The sequence below is a fragment of the Fringilla coelebs genome (genome assembly GCF_963513975.1).
Source record: "Fringilla coelebs genome assembly, chromosome: 4".
Classification (NCBI taxonomy): domain Eukaryota; kingdom Metazoa; phylum Chordata; class Aves; order Passeriformes; family Fringillidae; genus Fringilla; species Fringilla coelebs.
This window is the reverse complement of record NC_140032.1, coordinates 6,739,494-6,759,016: the sequence shown is the minus strand read 5'-3', so window position 1 is coordinate 6,759,016 and position 19,523 is coordinate 6,739,494. Positions and strand designations below refer to the sequence as shown.

Genomic DNA, 19,523 nt, shown 5'->3' with positions numbered 1-19,523 from the left:
TTATTATTTTAATTATTTAGCAACTTTAATATGACTGCCTACAGAAATCACCAGTTTTTGACTTAATTTTCCATTTTACTTATTGCATCTTGGTTGCATACACCTTTATGCCCTAATTTAGCTAGTTTATGTACAAATAGCAGTGTAACTATAGTATCATACAACAACAAATCAAAGGCTGTGGTTAAAAATCCAGATAATCAGTTCGACAAAGCAGCAGTAATAGTAGGAAGGACTTGGAGGTGATGACATAGAAAGACATGGAAGTTGAAGTTTCTAGAGCACTGTGATAGCAGAATATTGTGGTTTGTTTTCCTACCCATCTTTTCAGACCCTTTGCTGGATTAAAAGGTAGTGAAAGGTAAAATATCTGTAGACCAATTTTTTTTGTAAAGGCACTGCTTTCTTTCTTTTTTCTATCTTCCCACCTGTTGTTTTCTTTAGCAAGGAAATTACATTTTCCTTTAAGTCTACTTGTATTTCCAGCACGGGAATTAAAAGACAGCTGGTAGTATGTGAGAATCAATAAAATTGATATAAAGTAGAGACAAAAAGCAATGTTCCAGGGACCAATTCAAACCAATTCAATCCAAATAAAATCTCATAAAGCTACTCACTGCATTGTGTCCTATACTTAAAAATTTGGATACTTTAGAGGTGTCACTTGGAATGACCAGGAAGCAAGTGTTATTAAATTCACTTCTATAGAGCACTCACTCACAATGTCTTGTAATAACATCTTTGGTGGTGGGTAAGAAGGAAATATGTGTTAAAACCATATGGTATATGAAGTCTAAGAAGAAATTAATAAAGTGTTGTGACAAGGCTGTGGTTCAGACTTTAGCTGATATTTAGTGTAAGGCTCCTAACCACATCCCAGTGACAAACATAACTCATTTCACTTACAATACACTCCAGCTGGTAATCCAGGACAAGCAACATTTCAGAATTCATAGAAGAGCTGATCATGTTTCACCATATTAATTAGGTCTATACTCAAAGAGTGGAGACTCAGCACTGAGACTTGGGCGTCTTGAATATAACTTGTGATTGCTTAGTTCTTTACTACTACTACTGTTACTATTATTAACAATAATAATATCATCATCATAATCTTTGCTTTTAGGAAGTGTTTTCAGTCTTCTTCAAGATTTTTAATTAACTCCATAAAGCACAAGCTGACTCACAGCTCTTTTGGGAAGCACTTTGGGGGCAGAAGCCTTTGTGAAGTTAAAAAATTCCTCTGCAGTTTGTGGCTCTGTCATACCCAGAGATACAGCCTGCACTGCAGCTAAGTCTGTAAGGGACTTTCTGCCTAAAATTTTCATCACTGGACACTAGCAAGCGATGGGGTGGGGGTTTTTTTGTTTTTTTTTTTTTTTTTTCCTTCTGTCTAAGAAATGAACATCAAATCTCTTTCTTTTGCTCTTTCTCCTCGACAGAAGACGCCACAACAAACCTGTGATAGTGAATTAACAAACCTCCAGGACTTTTGCATTTAAAAGAGCGAAATCCATAATTATTTTCTCAGGTTTTTTTCTGGTTTTTCCCCCCCATCTGCCGACCCGAGAGGAGCGGGCCGGGCGGGGCTCCTGCTGAAGGTCCTGCCCGGAGCGCTGTGGGTGCAGCTCTGTTTCCCACGTTTGGGGACGGGAGGGCGAATCTCTCCGAGCACCGTCTGTGTCCGCGTCGCTCCACTTTGGTAGTGAGAGGCCAGAAAACCCAAATTTTATCGGGGTGTGTGTGAGGACCGAGCTCTGCCGCCCTGAGGCCCCGCGGCGGGAGCGGCGCGGGCCGCGCTGCCCTCAGGGCCGCCTCAGCGGGCGGGACATGGCGGGGACGCGCCCGCGGCGCTCGGCCTGAGGACGAGCGGCTCTGCCCCAGCCCCGGGCCGCCGCCGGGCCGTCCTGCCCCGCTGCCCCATGGCCGGGCACGTCTTCTGCAACTCCTGCCTGTGCGAGCCCCGCACCCCCACGCCGCGGTTCTGCCTCACCAGCTGCGGCCACGTTTTCTGTGAGGTTTGCCTGCAGAAAGGTAATAATGGCTGCTGGGGCGCGCCCGGCGGGGCGGGCTGTGCTGCCTGCGCACATCAACCTCAAATATTGGTATTTCTCACCCGCTGTGGAAAAAAAGAAAGCCCTGAGCACTTTAAAGAATGTTACTGATAAGCCTTTCCAGTCCTTGTGTTGATTCGCTTTGAACAGTAAAACTGTGTCCACCTCCAGGTGGATGTGACTTTGAGAGCAAGCCTTGGGCTTTAATAAAACTGGATTTTGGATGCTTATGGTCCATAATTTTGTAAAAAAAAACCGAAACAAAAGAAAAACCCACACATATAGATGACCCTCTGTTCTGGAAAATTTGGGAAAAATAATGGTTTTTCTTTAGAGAAAGAGCAGTTGAAGAAATGTAGGATTTGTTTAGGGTAAGTTTTAGAAGTCGTTTGAGTAAGTTTTGAGGCTCAGTATTGTTCCTGAAGACACTCGGCAGCATGAGGGAAGATTGGAGGTGATGTTCTGAAGCTCTTGTGTTATGTACAGTTCCAGAGTCCTATTCTGGGATTCACGTGGTGCTCTCGGGCAAAGATATTTGGGAAAGGCAGAGGAATAATGTTGTTTTAAAAAAGGAAAAAAAATGCAGCAGACAAATGTCAATGTTTTCCCCTTTCACATCATGCTAAATGTCCTGGTTTTTGTAAGAGCACACAGAAAAAATGATCAATCGGTATTTCAGAACTAAAAGCTTTTGGCTAGATGTTTTCAAAGGGTTGCTGTTGAGGATAGAGGATCATAAAATGCAGCCTCTACAGCTTGCAGGCCCCTAGAACATGAACAGCATCTTTCCTTTCTGCTCTTAATATTGTTTGGCAGAAAAACATATGAGAGATTATGTATCTTTTTGCTTTGAATTCAGTAGTAATGAGGTATAAGATGTATTTAAAGATGTTTATAAACATTGATCCTTAGAATCTTCAGAAAGGCAGTAGCTAGTGGAATTATAAATTATAAATATTGAAATAATGTGCATTTGCCATAGATATTTTCTAATATTTTTGCAGATAAGAGTTTAAAAGTCATAAAGTTTAAAAAGTGGTTTTATTGTTTTTTCACTGGAGGAATTCAAAAGGCAAAATTACTAATTTCTTGACATTTGGGTTTCATATATTTCATTGGGATAACCTAACTGTGCCCCAGTCTAAAAAGGCATATATCAGATTGACTGTAAGTCATTAGTGCACTTAAGCATACATTTAATTAAACCAGGCAAGTAGCCCTATTTAAATCAAGGCAACTAAAAGTCACCTGCATTCTGTGACACTAATGATATTCATAAAATCATTTACATGAATGTTTATTTACAGGAGTAAGACCTGATGACATTCACACACATTTTTCCTGCACAACTCAGTGTAATGGTTATAGAATCAAATTCTTTATTCATGTTTATTCATATTTCTTGTGCAACCTGCAGATTTCTTCCACAAACTCCATAGGTTTAGGCATCATATTATATTTACAATATATTTAATGTATATTCAGTTTGATCTATATTTTAAATTTGTCTTTACCTTACAGGCAAAAAAGATGAATGTTTGATCTGTAGGAGGGCTTGTCGTACCTTAGTCCTTTCAAAAGAGGTAAATCAAGCTTTAGTCTTGTTGCATTACATTAATCTGTGGTTTGCTTAACAGCTAAACTATTTGCATTAAAGAATGCTTCCTTTTTTGTTTTTGCCAACTGTGACATGAATATTTACTGATAATAGGTTGCTAAACTAAGATACTTGGGCACTAGACAGCTCTGCGTTTTGTTGTAAATATTCCTTTAAATTAAAGCCTGTGGAAACTTTTTAGGTTTTCAGGTACTACTAGACTGTAAATCATTCTAAACTTTTCAAGAAATTTGGCTGGTTACTGTGTAACATCAGTGACTACTTTCAAAATGTGGAAAAATGTTTATTGATTTTGGCATTTTTGCATCACAGGAAATGAACTGTAATGAATTATTTCATGTAGTGGACTGAAAGCCTGCATGATAGCTCAGCAGTATTTTCCACTGGATTAGGGTTTTTTTCCCTGTTTTCTCTTAAGCTTAACTGTTTTCCTTGTGGCTGTGTGATTAAGAAAGGGTTTGAAATATTGTTGGGAATTTTTGTTATTCACTGGAGAATTAAGAGCTTTTAATTCCCTTTCTTGATTAATCATTAGGAATCTTTAATTTTGCATTTCTCCCAGGAGCAATCTTCTCTTTAGCTGATTTCATAAATAGGTTGTGAAAACATTCCTATTTTTGTAGACTGATGCCTACCTAAGAACCAGTGCCTCTTATATACAGGATAAAAGAGATACACTTAAAACATTTAATAAAATTCAACACAGCTAAACATGAAGACCTCCTAGGAGTCTTGCACATTGACAAAGACAGTGTTACTGAAAAAAATTGCATCAAAATAACAAAATGCAATTATAATACAAAGGAATAATGCACACAATAATCAAATATGAAAAAAAATCAGAACGCTCTTCATAAAAATTCTAAAGGGCATGTTTTAATATGCTTTCAATATCAATGTATTGTCACTGCAAACGTTATTATTTTCAGGCAAAGAATAATTTGTCGAGGAGCTCTGGAGGTCATCTTATTCAACACCTTGCTCCAAACAATGTTAATTTTTAAGTTACATCAGTCTTAAAGTGCACCATTTCAGCAGAATTTGATAATTTACTTCAAAAGCACAGAAGGAATATAAAAATGCAATGATTGGGATACTAACAAAAATATTAGATGTTTCATTAGAACCTGCCACTGCTCTGGAGGGCTGGAAGGAAGCAAATTACCATATTCTTTAAAAAAGACATTAATGATGATTGCTTATCCTTGATTAAGAACAGATAAAATGATTGGAAGGATAATTAAAGATGCATATAAAAAAGTCATGGCTCTATAATTCAGGAACCTGAGTGGAAATATACCTGGTAAGCTTTATGAGCTTGATGCTATGGAAGAATTCGCAATGAGAGGAGGTCCTATAAATGTGCTAGAGGTCCTAATTAAATTGTATGTTGGAGTAATCAACATGTACACATTAAATATTCTCATCTTTACAGTAATGCATTCTTGTCACCTTTATGTCTTCCTTCTGTGTCTCATGATCCCCACTTGCTTTTCCCCAGAGGACAGTTAAGTATTACAATAAATCAGATTCTGGCTGTTCAGTATTTCAGAATATCAAAGGAACATCTGCTACTCCTCCATGCAGCAGATAAAATATAAACAGAGTTACACAAATCTTTATTTGAAAGAGTTTTTATATCAGCATGAAGCTGGTTGGGTTTTATTTTCTGAAAATCTGATAGGTACTTAAACCAAGATCACTGCTTTGATAGAACCCTAAATAGATTGCAAGAGCTTGGTTCCTACGAATGCATCTCATTTAAAGAAGCTGAATATATTTTTATAAATATCTTAAGTTTTCAAGATGGAATATTATTGTATTGTTTTAATTTTCTTTACTGAAATACCATAGGTAGGCTAACTGTACTGTCTGTCTGTTTTTCTCCATGTATCAGCTGGAAATTTTTGAATCTTTGGCTGATGTCAACCAAATTCAAAATTGTAGAGGAAGTCTCAAGTACAATTACTTACCTTCTGGGAGTTCTGTAAGAGTTAGTAGCTGGGGAAAGTAAGGAAAAGCAGCTTTCCTAAAGCATGCCCAGCTCTGATTAAAATACACAAGTCATAAAATATTTTAAAAATTCAACAATTACTTTAAGGCTCTTTCCTTATTCTAGGATAAAATTCTGCTGCCCAATGGGTAGGGAGAGACAAAGGGATCCCAGTCAGCATTGGAACTATTCTGAAAAAGGACTTTGAAACAAAACTGATTTTAGGATGGGAATGGTGAGAACCAAAATGCCTGGAGAGGGGCTGCCAGAAACCTGGCTGTTGGTGAATGCAGTGCCTCTTCCAGAGGCCACAGCATGCTCCTTGAATGTCCTCTGGACACTGGCACTGTCTTAATCACCATATATGTGGTATATATGTGGGTAATATATTTAAACAAAATCCCAATGCTTTCCAGATAGTTGATACAGCCATTAAAGAAAACTAGGCTTATTTTCGGTTTCAGCTTTATCCTTATCTAATCTGTCAAATTTTTGTTATTTAGATTCATTAGTCAATTTAAGAAACACTTTACAAAAGACTTTATTTAATATGACTTGCTAATAAAAATTCTAACTTTGGTATATTTTCATTTCTTCATAGACAAGTCCTGATATTCAATCACTGTTCATGCCAATAGATGTGTTAACCAAGAAATATTCAAAAGAAATATCACAGGTGAGTCTGCTTTAAAACTTTTTAACTCTATAAAATAATCAGCAACTCCTACTGATTTTTATGTGAATGGGAAAAGTGTATGAGTGAATGCTTGAAAATGAATGTATGCCCATTACCATCTTTGCTTCCTTAATTCCACAGTTTCTGAGTTCTTAAGGAGACATAAATTATTCATTATAGTCACTGCTTATGTTTTCAAACTCTCTCTAAGGACCACTAGTCTGGTTATTTTAATGGTGTAAAATCACTTTCAGTGCTATGCAGTGAAAAATTAGATCTTCCAGAAGCTTAAACGTGCCCAGATAGTGTGCCTTAATTATAGCAATAAAAAAGTTACACAGTGAAAACCTGAGCTGGACACAGTCCTGAGCTGACTGTGCTCTCTCTTCTTTCTGATTTATTTTTTTTAATCAAAACACACCTCTTTTTTTCCCCAGGTAGATGCAGTAAATGATTCCAAGGTCATTTCCCCCCTCCTTTCTGTGAATTCCAGATAGGATTACTTTTGTCAGGCTTAGTTTCAAGTCAAGAACTTCAGTAGCAGTCAGGGTTGAATGAATGCATACAACCTCCCTTTTCCTCCTCATTTTCTGCATCTGTTCAGCTTTGGGACTTTGTGTCCTTGTCCCTCTCCCTGTGCATTTCAGCAGCAGTTTCAACCACTCCAGCAGTACATTGTTCCTGGGCTCAGCCACAGCCTTTGTTAGCTGTTTTCATCTCCTTGGGCTGGGATTTGCTGATCTTTGGGTGAGCTTCCATCCAGCAGAACAATAACCCAGGGGATTAAACACTAAACAATAAAACAGTAACCTGTTTTCTTCAGTAATGGTCACAGATTCACATTTGCTCTCCCCTAGGCCTCAGAGCTGAGCTTGGCCCCTTTCCTGAGCAGTGCTCCTCCTCAGATGTAGAAGGGACACAAGATAAATGTGAACCCTTCCTCTGTCCTTCCATACCCGCTTTTTACAGTAGGATTAGCAGTTACTCCATAAACTGAACAAATGCAGGGAACCTGCACACCTCCAATCACATGGGAATACAAACTTCCATAGTGTGCCAAAGGAGGGAAAGAAGAGGGCTCAATCTCTCCAGGCTGAGGTAGGGTTTTGTATAGCCTGAGATAACCTGTTGGGAACATATTGAAGTGAAGGCATTGAGGTGTGTTCAGAACTTGTCCCAGCATCAAAAGATGTAAGAGCAATTTATCTAATCTCTTATCTAATATCTTGTGGTGGGTGCTAGGAAAGCATGAGAGCAGAGCTGGATATAGTGATACATCTTCAGAAGAGCCTTCCAGCTTTCCACAACTCGTGGCACAGGGATTTCTCAAAGTGGGATTGGTGTTCTGCATTCAGAAGCTTTGGTGGATATTTTTCCCCACATAATTGTCAGGTTGCTTCCTGAATTGTAGCATCTGTCTCATATTGTGGAAGGGTGGTCCACAGGTTTTTCACTGCATGATGATTATTTCATTTTTCAGGTTTTAACCTGTTAATTTCATTTCTTACTCTTGACTTTATTTCTGGAGGGAAAAGTATACATTCTCATGCCCTACGTCTGTGCTAATGATTAGTTTTATCTGCTGATGCATGCCTTCTTCAACTGTCTTTTTTTCAGCCATGAAGGTTCATATTCTATGTGGTCATTCTTTTACTGAAATTCTTGCATACCTCTGATAAATCTGAGCTGTTTTCAGACCTGCTCTGTCCTTTCTGAGATGTTAAGTAGACTCAGGATATAGGAACATGCATTTTTTTAGAGGGGAACGATGATGTCCCCTATTCCATTTTAAACTGCTGGTAAGATCTGATTTACTTTTTGACTGGTACTGAGCACTAAACTGACAAATTCAGATTTCTCCTAGACCCAAGAACTCATTTCTGGGTGAGTAGAGACAGCTCAGAGCCATCACTTTCTAGTTGAACATTTCTTCCATCAGTTCTTCCAAAGATACACTGATCCTTTGATGAGTATTCAGTGGAAACCTCCCAGGTGCTTCCACAGGGAATAAAATAACCATTTAGGTTGGATACTCCTCTATGGGTTTATATTCTCAGAGTGTTTCTTCTTGGTTGTCTCATTTCCTACAGATTTTCTGGCAGTTTTCTTACATGTGAGAAGAAAGATTTATTGGAAGTTACTGCCTGTGGTAATTTGTTCCTCAAGCTCTTGTCTTGCCTACCTTGTCATTTTTACTTTTAACTTGTCATGGTTTATGATCCTCATGTGGACACAAGAAATGCTTACACATCACCAGACAGTGTGTCTAACAATTATTTTTTAATTAACAGGGTATTTTTACAAGGCATATTATAATTGCCAGTAAGATAGATTACTTTTTATGTTGCCATTAATTTTATGTGTTTGCTTAGCACTGATGAATAAGAAACACTGCAGCTAAACTGGCTTTCTAATGTCTTTACCTTTTTATTGAACATAGTGTTAAAATATAACTTCAGTGAAATAAATATACCAGCTCTACTGTAGGTCATATTGGATTAAATTAACTTTATAAGACTTTGTCTATCAGTGATAATAACTTAGAATAGTTTGGGATTTTTTTCGAAAAGGATTTAAAAAAGATATGGTAACTCCCTATAAAAGACAGAAAACTGAATACTGTGAAGTAATTTTCCATCACTTCTTTGCTGAGGTGCATACATGTAATTATGTGAAGCCTGATATAACTGTATTTATTTTTAGATTTCAGAATTTCAAGAAAAATATCGTAAGCGTTTATTAAAATACCACAAACAAAAGGTAACTCAAATTATGATTTTCTAGGTTTTTGTTTATGTTTCCCTTGTTACTTTGGTTTATTTTTAGAAACTATATTAATCTTTTATGGGAATACTTAGAATAATTTATCAGGATTGACTCATTACTGTCATTATAAATACTAGTTTTTAATTGTTTTAAGTCTGTGAGGACTATTAATTCTGGTTACTGTTTCTAATAAAATATTCTAGTTGTAAGGTTGTTAAGATTAAATGGAGAATCAAAGGACAGGGAGGGAAGAAACCAGTTCACTGTATGGAGGGGAAAGTGGACTAGGTGGGGAGAGAGGGGTGCTGGAAGATAAGCCCAGAGGAAAAGAAGACTAGGGCTGACAAAATAAATGAGAAGCTTGAGCAATGGGGAACAAGACTGAGGGCTAATACCCTGAATTTGGGATAGCTAAGTGTGAAGGACAGAATGAATTACTCTGTGGAGAGCAGGTACTGCATTTGTGACTTTACTTCCTTTGTAGGTTGGAAGGCAGATTCTTTTTCATTTTTCAGCTACTTCTAAATATTTTATTAAGTTGTTGGATTTTTCTTTTATTTCTAAAGACATGGGATGTTACTTAAAGCTACTTGGCAGTATTGGTAACTTGACCCATGAGTAGGTGCCCCATGTATGAAGTTACAGAGAAAAAGCTCATGTAGCTGCCCAGTTGGCCATTTCATGTGTGAGGAGAGTTTCTGGTATAATTGCCATGGATAGAAAGCTTGGAAAATTAGGTGCTCTGTGACCTGTTCTTCCTTCTCCATGAATGCATTTTGGGATCACTCATGGTGTGCTGTGTTGTGTCTAGTTCTTTTAGGGTCCTCTCCTTCTGCTTTCAAAGCCAGACTAGGGAGGAATCCTGATTTCATCCCCCTTCTAATCTATTGTACCAACTCCAGATGGTAAAACTGAAACCTGTAGTCAAAGTAAAACAAGTATTATAATAGAATTCAGCATAAACTGAGATGTTACCTCCAAAGAATCTGTGGAGAGTTTTGATACTTTGTAATGGTAATTTTTTAAGTTGTTTACTGTTGGTACATTCACTTATCCATGTTTGTGAAGTATTCAGGGATGGTGCTTGACCTAAAGAAGGTGTCCAGGTGACAGTACTGAAACAGTTGAAAATATAGTTGGTTGCTGCTTCAATGGCACACTGTTTTGGGTGGGTTTCTTGTTGTTTTGCCCATTCTGTGTATTGTTAGTATGTTAAAACTGCTTGTATTGGATCAGGGTCAGGAGAGGCTGGTTATATTAAATACCATTTCAGTTTCTCATGCTTGGCTGTCTTGTTTCACGTCCCCTTCCTTATTTCTAGTTGTCATCCTTGTCACTGTCTGCCAGCAAGGTCTCATGGGCTTCATTAAACTGCTTGGTTGCTGTTTCTGTGAGTTGTGCAGGTATTAGGGTGCAGGTGATGGTGGCCACTTGCTGTCCATGTTCCTGGCAGGTCTAGATGTCCTGTTATGCTAGGATCCCAAAATACTGAAAATCAAATAGTTACTCGTGTTCTTTAAGGTACTTTGGTCTTAAAATTACCCAGTCCTGCAGAGCAACATTCTTCCTCACTGGTTCCTTTCCTAATCAAACTTAGCTCTCATTAGGAAGGAAGAAAAAACCAGAATACCAGATCTTACATAAATTACATTTTTTCTTTAATCTCTTTTGCGGAGTTTTTCATCTGCAAAAAGAGCATAGTATCTCCCACAAACAATATGATTTTATAAATCAGGTAATTTTATTAAAGGATTCCAATAATAGTTTGAGAAGCCTAAAAAGTTTACAGGCAAATTTATAATTTGCCTTCAAATCAAAATATGAACGGTGGGAAGGATTAAGGTCACATAATGGAAATTAGGAATAAAACGTAGATGCAGTATTGAGGCTATTGAATAAATTTTTACATCCTTCGTAAAATATATGTTCACATAATGAAAGACTGTAAAAAAATGCATGTACTAGGGAGCTGACCTAATGTTCTTGACCTTAATAGTCTTCATTTTTGCCAGCTCATAACATTTTTTTAATGGAGATATTTCTGGTTGTGTCTCTTAACAGAGTAGAAAAAACTTTTCACTTAGGCTTATTGCAAATAGATACTGAAGTGAGCTGAATACATTTTGAATCTGAAATGAGAAATATGGGAACAATGTATTTTGTACATACAGCTTTTTCAGATAACTCTATATTAATCATAACAAAGCTTTTATATCAGATATGAAAAAATAGGAAGCAAAAGAGAAGAATACTATTTTTAAGCACTTTTCCTAGTATTCATTTATTCTGTATTATCAGCATACTTAAGAATAGGTAATCAAACAAAGTCTTTAACTGCCAAAAAGAAGCATATCTCTTCCAGATTGACTGTTTAATGGGTCCATAACACAGCCATAACAGCTCCAATAAATCTGGAATTGCAGTGATGTCTTAAGATTAAAACCAATAGAAAGCAGCCTTTCAACACTTTAGAATACTAGCTGGATGAAAATGAAGCTGTATATCACACAAACAGACTTTGTTTAAATCTATGATTATCTCACAGATAGCAAAGCTGGAAGAGTCTCTCAAGAAAGTAACACAACAAATTCAACAGATGCAATGGTAAGAGGTTTAATGCAGCAAAAGTAAATGTAATCAGACAACAGTGATTTTAATTTATAAAGGAATAAAAGTGTCATGTTTTGTTTGCCTTCCTCATGTGTTTTTACAGAAATAAGTATATGTGATTTCTGACATCAGATGAGTTTTATTCACAATAATCAGTCCTGTTAGGAAGAAATCCTTTTATTTTAAAATACAACTCTGTAGTTAACTCTAAAAATGAACTTTTAATAAAGTGTATCACATGGATATTCAGTTTTAATTTTTTATTTGCTGTTACATAACCCATGTTTGTGTATTTTGCAATGGACTTTATAGCATCACACTGGAAAATGCTATGATGCCTTTCCTGGTATCTTAGCCCATTTATAAAGTTTATAAAGAGTTTTGTAACATGGTTCTCATAATTTCCTATTTCTAGGAAAAATGATATTCTTGTTTCATCTTGAATTACTCGTTTTTCTCAAATGTTTCAAAATGGTAGCCAAGAGGTGATTCATCCTTATCCCTCTGCTCAATGACTGATAACACCTTCATCTTTTAATCTTACTTATTTCCAACATAAAGCCAAAACTGTTATTTAAATCTGCTTAATAAGCCAGTTCATTAAACCGGCATTTTAATTGGACAGATTTGATCTTTAATTGATCTTTATTCCTTTTCTGTGTTTTTTAGTACAGACTTTCCCTTGACTCTTAAATGCACATAATACTGTATTTAGCTCTCCCAGGCTGCTTGGTGTAATGTAACAGAAAGAAAAAAAACAGTATAAAGGAAAATCTGTGTGTGGTGGCTTATTGCCGTTTATATATTTTTATTCATTTTCTTGTCTGCATCTCAAATGAAGAGCATCTTGGTTATATCAATTACGAAATTCTTACTGAATTTTAGATTTTTTCTTTTGAGTTCTACCTAGAGAGGAGTGTCCTAGGGCCCCTTCTTGCTTGCCTAGTAAACATATTCCTCCTAATTATGATTCTTTCCAAAGGTACCAGTTTTGCAAAGTTATTGTTGAATAGCATGAAAATGTCAACATTTCATTTGATAACTAGATTTCTTAAAGTTTGGTAAATGTATAATCTCATGAAATTAAATTAATTTTGTACTTAGCTATAGCTAATAGTTGTATTTTAACATCTGTTGTTCTCTAAGGTACTTTGCCATAACGTTGTGCTAAATTTGATATTGTTGGGTATATAATGAGCACTGCAAATATTGTGATGTAAAGAGCAAGTTCACAGTTTTACCAAATAAATTCTTAACTTTGCTCCATGGCAGATAGTGTCATGTTAAAACCTGCTACTGATGGATAAAGGCTTTGATTTTATACTTTATTGACCAGTTAGGCATGTTAACTAATCAAACCAGCTTTCACTTTATATCTCTTGTTTCTTCTTTCCCCTTTAGTATGAAACCTTCTGAAAAAACTACACCACTGCCATTTTCCAGTACGAGCAGAAATCCATCCAGTAAGAAGTGTTGGTTTAAAATATTAACTATGGAATACCTGTCACTGGACATAGCTGTGTTCTAATATTAAATTTCTTAATGACTTCAGTTCCTTCAAGAAAACAGAATGTTTATTCTTCATATTCTCTTCATTCAAGTCGTCCTTCCACTTCTGAAACGTGGGTACAAACTTGATAATTTTCAATGAAAATCTTAACTAATATTTTAGTTACAGAAAGAAACCTTTTTGTAGTGAGTTTAAAATATTTTCTGATTTTTTGTTTTGTTTTTGCAAACTGTTCAAATACGATAGAACTGAGGAAAGTCTTATCTATTCAAGTGTACATTACAGTTGAATGGATGGTGGTTGCTGGAAAGAAATCTAAGGCATGATGTACCTTATTCCAAAGAACTTTTGGATGACTATCTAGATAGATGAATGCATAGATAGATTAGTGAGACACTCTTCATTTACCATAGAGAAAAACTAAATTTATTGTACAGACACCATATGTACGCTGTAGTGATCTCAGGGTGGATGGGATGAGCCACTCCAGTAAGGCTCATTTAATTGTAAGTAACATACAGCTTGCTCAAGCTAAAATATTTCTGTACTTTTGATTGTGAATTTCTTTTCTACAAAAAAACCCAGAGATTCAGAGTGCCTTTGTTGTGGATACAAATGAAAAATACATAAATATGCAAATTTATTCAGACAAATAGAAGAATAACAATGCTAATCATAAAATAACTTACTCTGTAAATGTCTAAAGCAAAGCTCAGAATCAGTGAATAGATTTTTCTTACTGCTAGTGAGTCCTAAATACTTACGTGTTTTATGCATTATGTATTATGCCTTTCCATTCCTAGTCAAATTTAACGTTAGAATTTAACATAATTTTAAGTCTTTATAATTTTTATCACAATGTCATACTTTGACCTTTCTTGCAAGGATGGAGGCAATGGAGATTGATCCTGTACCTTCACCAATGAGGAAAGTAAGTGGGGTTTTTTTTAATACTTGTTTATATAGTTACACACATATAGCCTTTTGATTTCTCTTACTCTGTTTATGCTGGAAAAAAAAAGGATTCTCCCCCCATCCCATTCAAGACCATTCTGATGTGCATGATGGTTTCAGTTATGCTTGAAGCAGGATAGAAGTCAGATGCTCCCCAAAAGAAACCAAAAGCAAATAAATCACGACATTTATTTCTGGAATTATATTCTCCTCATGCCATATACAGGCTTTTAAAGTTGTGATGCCAAAGTAAATAGCAAATTCTTAAAATCCCAATATTACAAAAATGTCAGTGGTCTGAAAACACCATTTAGATACCTGAGTTCTCTGATACCTGAGCAGGGAATTGCAGTGATACTTTGAGTGATACTGCTGACATAGGAATGAAGACAGGAGCTTTTCATGGTGTTGGTATCCTGGTTAGAAGAGGTAATATCCAGGAGCAGCTGCTAGCTTGCAAATGGAATGTCAGCACAGAAAACACTGAGAGTGTCTCATAATACTTCTTATCTGAATGTGATAGGATATATAATAGAGATAAAATACATGTATTTCCCACCTGCACATAGATCTTTAAAAATAGTAACTTAATTCTTAGGTTTTGCATTTTAGTGCTATGAACAAAACTGACAGCAGAGAGTTCTAGAAATCTGCAGGCTCTGTAGACCTCAAAAAAATCTTAAAATATCTTAATAATTATTATGCTTACTACACTGTGCTTAATGACTTGCTGTTCATTTAGCTGGAGACACCAACTGGTCCACCAAGATTATCAGTAATAACTCCACCACAGGATGGACGTATGGGTGAGCAAAAGTAAACTTTGTAACTGAATAACATTTCTGTTACATTAGGAGGATGAATAAATTAAAATTAAAAAAATACATTAGCAATTTACTAAAAAAAAATTTAATTGTGTTGAGGTGTGAGGAGTTTACCATGTGGACTTCAATCCAGCAGCTGGGAAATGGTTAAAATGAAGTATGAAATGTTTTCCTAGTACTTACCTCTTCTGTTCAGTAAATGATTACTTGTAACCAAACTGATTTTTGCTGAATCAACAGTTGCAAAGAAAATACTGTAACTATTTGTGTGATTGAACAGAACAGGAATACTTGCAATATACATTGTTGATCCTCTGTTAAGCTTCATAATTTTATGTATTTGTGGTTAATAGAGAGTAGCATTTTCCACAATGTCATATTAAATATCACATGAAGAAAAGAGGAGAAACTAAATGGAAGTTAAAAAAATGTTTAATAACAAAAGTGAGGCAGTTGAGATCAAGAATTTGTTCAAAAATGTGATACTTTTTTTTCACCTTATCACTGTTACAGGGTATAAGACATTTTACCTGCTACTCCTTTCTTTCATTCCTTCATACCCCCAGCTTGGGTAACACTCAGATGTAAATAAGACATGAGTAACAGCCTACTGGAAGTGGTGCAGTCTCTTAAGAGCTGTTTATTTGTGAGGACTTTCCCAGAATTCCTGATGCTTTGCTGTGTGTCTCTCCCATTCTTGGTTTAAGTTCAGCATATTTCTGCAGCAGTCTGTGCTCAGGCAGGCTTTCACCTGGCTTCAGCAGTTCATAGAATCCATCTGCAGCCACATAAAGAACTTTAAGCACTCTTGTGTTTTTACATGGTGTAAGTGTCCTGAAACAAGGACAAATGCAATTGCAATGCAATTTCAATGGAGGAGGAAAAACTGCTTTTTCTATGTTATGTCTGATTTATATGCTCAGATCCTTCCTAAATGCATGCTTGCCTATAAATTTAAGCATAACAAGATAAAGAGAGCTGAGGTTAACTGTTTTTTTTATTGTGTCTAAATATAAATAGATATTTATTAGACAGTAAAATTTTATGTAGAACAGTTATGTGTTCAGCAGATTTCAGAACTTTCACATAAAATTTTGCAGTGGACAAGGCTGAGGGACTCAAAGTTTATGTGCAAAAGTAAGGGTAAGTGGAAACAATGATTTAATGGTGCACTAGGGAAAGTTTCCTTCTCAGAGGTGGATGAGGCAAAAAAAGATCAGCTGAAGAACTGGAGCACTTCAGCACAGCTGTCTTGATAGTCTAATAATAGTCTAATAAATGAAAGAAGGGAAAAGAAACTAATATGTGTTTAACTGGAACAAGCTTTGCAGGGATGGTGCAATATGATGTTTTTGTGACAGCTGAGCTCTGTCACTGACTATTGTAATTGTGCACCATTTTTAGTTCTTGAATGAATCAATAATGAATTTTTCCAAAATCAGGCAATAAAAGTACTAATCTTTATTTCCAAAGTTTTCTCTTAAGTAAAATGGGTAATTCACGTTGATCCTGTTTTCAAAAATCTGATTCCAACAGGGAGTGTATCCTACAGGAGTTCTCAGATAGCTCTAATAAAGCCAAGTCAGAGTACTGGAACAGGATCTACAAGGTAATTCAATACTTTTTCAAGAGGTTACCATCTCCTACAAGAGACTGAAATGTCCCCTCTGGCCTTTATTCATCTGTATGTTCAGAGGTTATATTCTACATCTGAAGAAGTGGTACTGTGCAGCCTGGCTATCATCTACATGAATGTTTGGTTTTGGGGGGAAGTTTTATTTTGAAATCACATTTTTCAAAAATGTGCAGTTATAATCTGTTCTTCTGTAGTTGTTGACATCTGCAGTCATGGTACTGCTATAAAAAGGGGTAATTTTATAATGAGGAAGTTTAACAATGTCTCTGCTGTATGATTCTTACAAAAATCAGAGATAAAAGCACAATATCTGCACAAGGGCTGTTCTCTGAATAACCTGAACGTCATGAAGCCTGCAACAGGTGTTTCTGGTTTTTTTCATTTAAACATTGAAAATGTCCTAAACTGTGAGAATTATTAACATCAATAACTTTAAATTGTTCCAGAAAAATTAAACTCTTGTTCTTTATAACTCTTAAGCCAAATATATCTATAATATCTGCCTATCAGAAATTTAGAATATGTGTAATGAAGTACTTCTCTTTTTCCACCTCTGATTCCATAATTGTTTTGTCAGTCTGCTTTTTGAAATATGTAAAAATATTCAGTAAGTAAAACTACATAGACGACCAATTGAAGTAATTTTGAAATCTTTTTTATTGTTATAGAAGTAGCCTCAAATCACATGCATGAATTAATTTCATTAACAGCTCCACCCCTGTGCTGAGATTGCCACAGAGTTCTTGTCCATCATCATCTGGATCCCAAAGCAGTCAAAGGGGATCATGGGCTAATTCTGATTTCAGAACCCCTCAGCTGTATCCATTTACATCACCTTCCCCACAGCTGCCTCTGTCCAGGCAGCCAATCACCATCTCTGGACTTCTGCAAAGACAACAAGGCAAGTATATTTATAAACTAGCATTTAACTCTTCCTGAAAAATTTTCAGCATAGCAGGTTAAATAAGTTAACCAAAATAAAAATGATATTTCAGAATTGGAAGTAGGCTTTCAGCAAAATATGAAAGATGTTGGTGTTTGTGGTTGTAATTTGCCTTGGTCATATGTGTGGGATGGTATCTGCTATGAAAATGTGGTTTTGCTTCACTCCAGAATTAGGTTTTAGCAGAGATTTAAATGTGATAATGTCCAAGTCTTCTGTCTGAGCTGCACATTTCTTAAAGATCTGCCTATCAAGACATCCATGTAAAGGTCCACAGATCACAGTGAAAAGGGAGCTATTCCAGGGTGTTATTGTTGAGTGCAACATAAAACTAGCAAAAGCAGCTGCATAAACATCAGCCCAAGGTGGGGGTGGATGTGGGTAGGAGTTGCACTGGGATGGTTTAATTAATAAAATCACAGAATCAGAGTCACAGAATCATGGAACAGCCCTGGTCAGAAGGCACCTTGAATGGTCCAGCCCTTTTTGGGAAAGAGAACCTTGATGAGATCATGTAGCACCCTGACCAATGACATCTTGCAAACCTAATTCTCCTTATTGTTGAGTTTGCATCACCATTGAAATATTTTTCTAACTTATATTAAAAAGATAATTCATCTCTAAAGCACTTTTAGACCATACTAATAAATGTGACCTTCCTAGATATCCCAAGTAGTTTTGAGTTCATGAAACCAAAATAAAAATATTTTAAGAAATGAAGGCTTACAGTTTGTAAAAGCTTACATCACAATTGTTTTAATTGTGAGATTTCTGGAGAGTGATACAGTATGTGAAATAATTAAATACATGAACATGATAGGATCTCTAAATAATGTAGGAGAAATAATGTTTTTAAAAAAGTAGGTGTATTGAACTTTAGTAATAGATGTCATTTGGCTGTATGATTGCAATTAACTTCAGTTCATATACAGAATAATGCTTTGGAGATTCACTTGTGTAGCTAAAATTGGAATATAGCAAAAATGCTTTTATGGAAATGCAGAGGAGCGCATTTACATTCATGAAAATGGCAATAGAAAAGTTTTCATCAGCTGTGTAGGTTGTTTTTTTAAATTTTTGATAGTTTTGCTTTTCCTTACATAAATTCCCCAAATAACTTACAAGACTAAAGCTTTACTTTATTTGACTTTTTTTTTTTTATTTGTACCTGTATTTTTATTCTAGGATCAACTAATTTAGGAGGACATTCAGCAGAGAGATGAGCAAACATCTGTGAATTGTTTTGGTTAAGAAGCATTTGGAGAAGCACTGCAGAGTCTCTGGATATCAAAGTATTTGCAACTTCCACAATATGGCAAATTGGCATAAACCAGCAAATTGTTCAGCATGAATACTGTATTTAAAACATCACTGATCTTTGTGATTAACATTTACTGCAGTTTTGGAGGGGAGTACAAAATTCTCTTGTTTTTCAAAATTCTGGCTTCAAATATATTGCATAAATGAGTCCTCCATTACCGAAGTGTTTAGGCAAAACGTGATTATATGCTGAATGAGCATTTTTTTGCTATGGATGCATTGAGCTGCAGGATAAATAATTGTGCCTGTACAGTATTATAGATAGACTTCAATCCTAAAAAAAAGAAATTTCTTTATGGATTTTTGATTTCAGAATTCCAAAGTTTGGTTCTTACTCAATGCATCTCCTTTTGTTTGCACTCTTGAAAAGGGGTGAGTTTTGAGGGATGTTATATTCTAGCAGGCTCTGCTGGGCTCAGAACACAGTATCTGTTCCATGCTTGTGAAAGTTCACCATTTGATTTACTTAGCGAGGATTTCTTCCCAAAGTGGAATCAAATGGGGGAACTGGAATGAAGAGACAAAATACAGTGAAGACTACTTTTACTTTTGCACAAAAATAGCAACTGGAGACTCTGAATGAAGGGTGTCAGAATTTTCTTTTCTGAGAACAACTCTG

The 19,523-nt window shown here is 35.9% G+C and overlaps 1 protein-coding gene across 1 annotated transcript; it reads left to right on the top strand.

The window, feature by feature from the left end:
• Positions 1–1,922: 1,922 nt before the first annotated feature.
• On the top strand, positions 1,923–18,807 carry RNF212 (ring finger protein 212; the record flags this gene model as incomplete). Its single annotated transcript, XM_084205104.1, has 12 exons — positions 1,923–2,034; positions 3,576–3,637; positions 6,267–6,341; positions 9,045–9,101; positions 11,653–11,711; positions 13,119–13,180; positions 13,270–13,339; positions 14,113–14,158; positions 14,924–14,987; positions 16,542–16,614; positions 17,352–17,542; positions 18,770–18,807. 12 exons carry the CDS (start codon positions 1,923–1,925, stop codon positions 18,805–18,807), a joined length of 909 nt encoding a protein of 302 aa, XP_084061230.1.
• Positions 18,808–19,523: the final 716 nt, after the last annotated feature.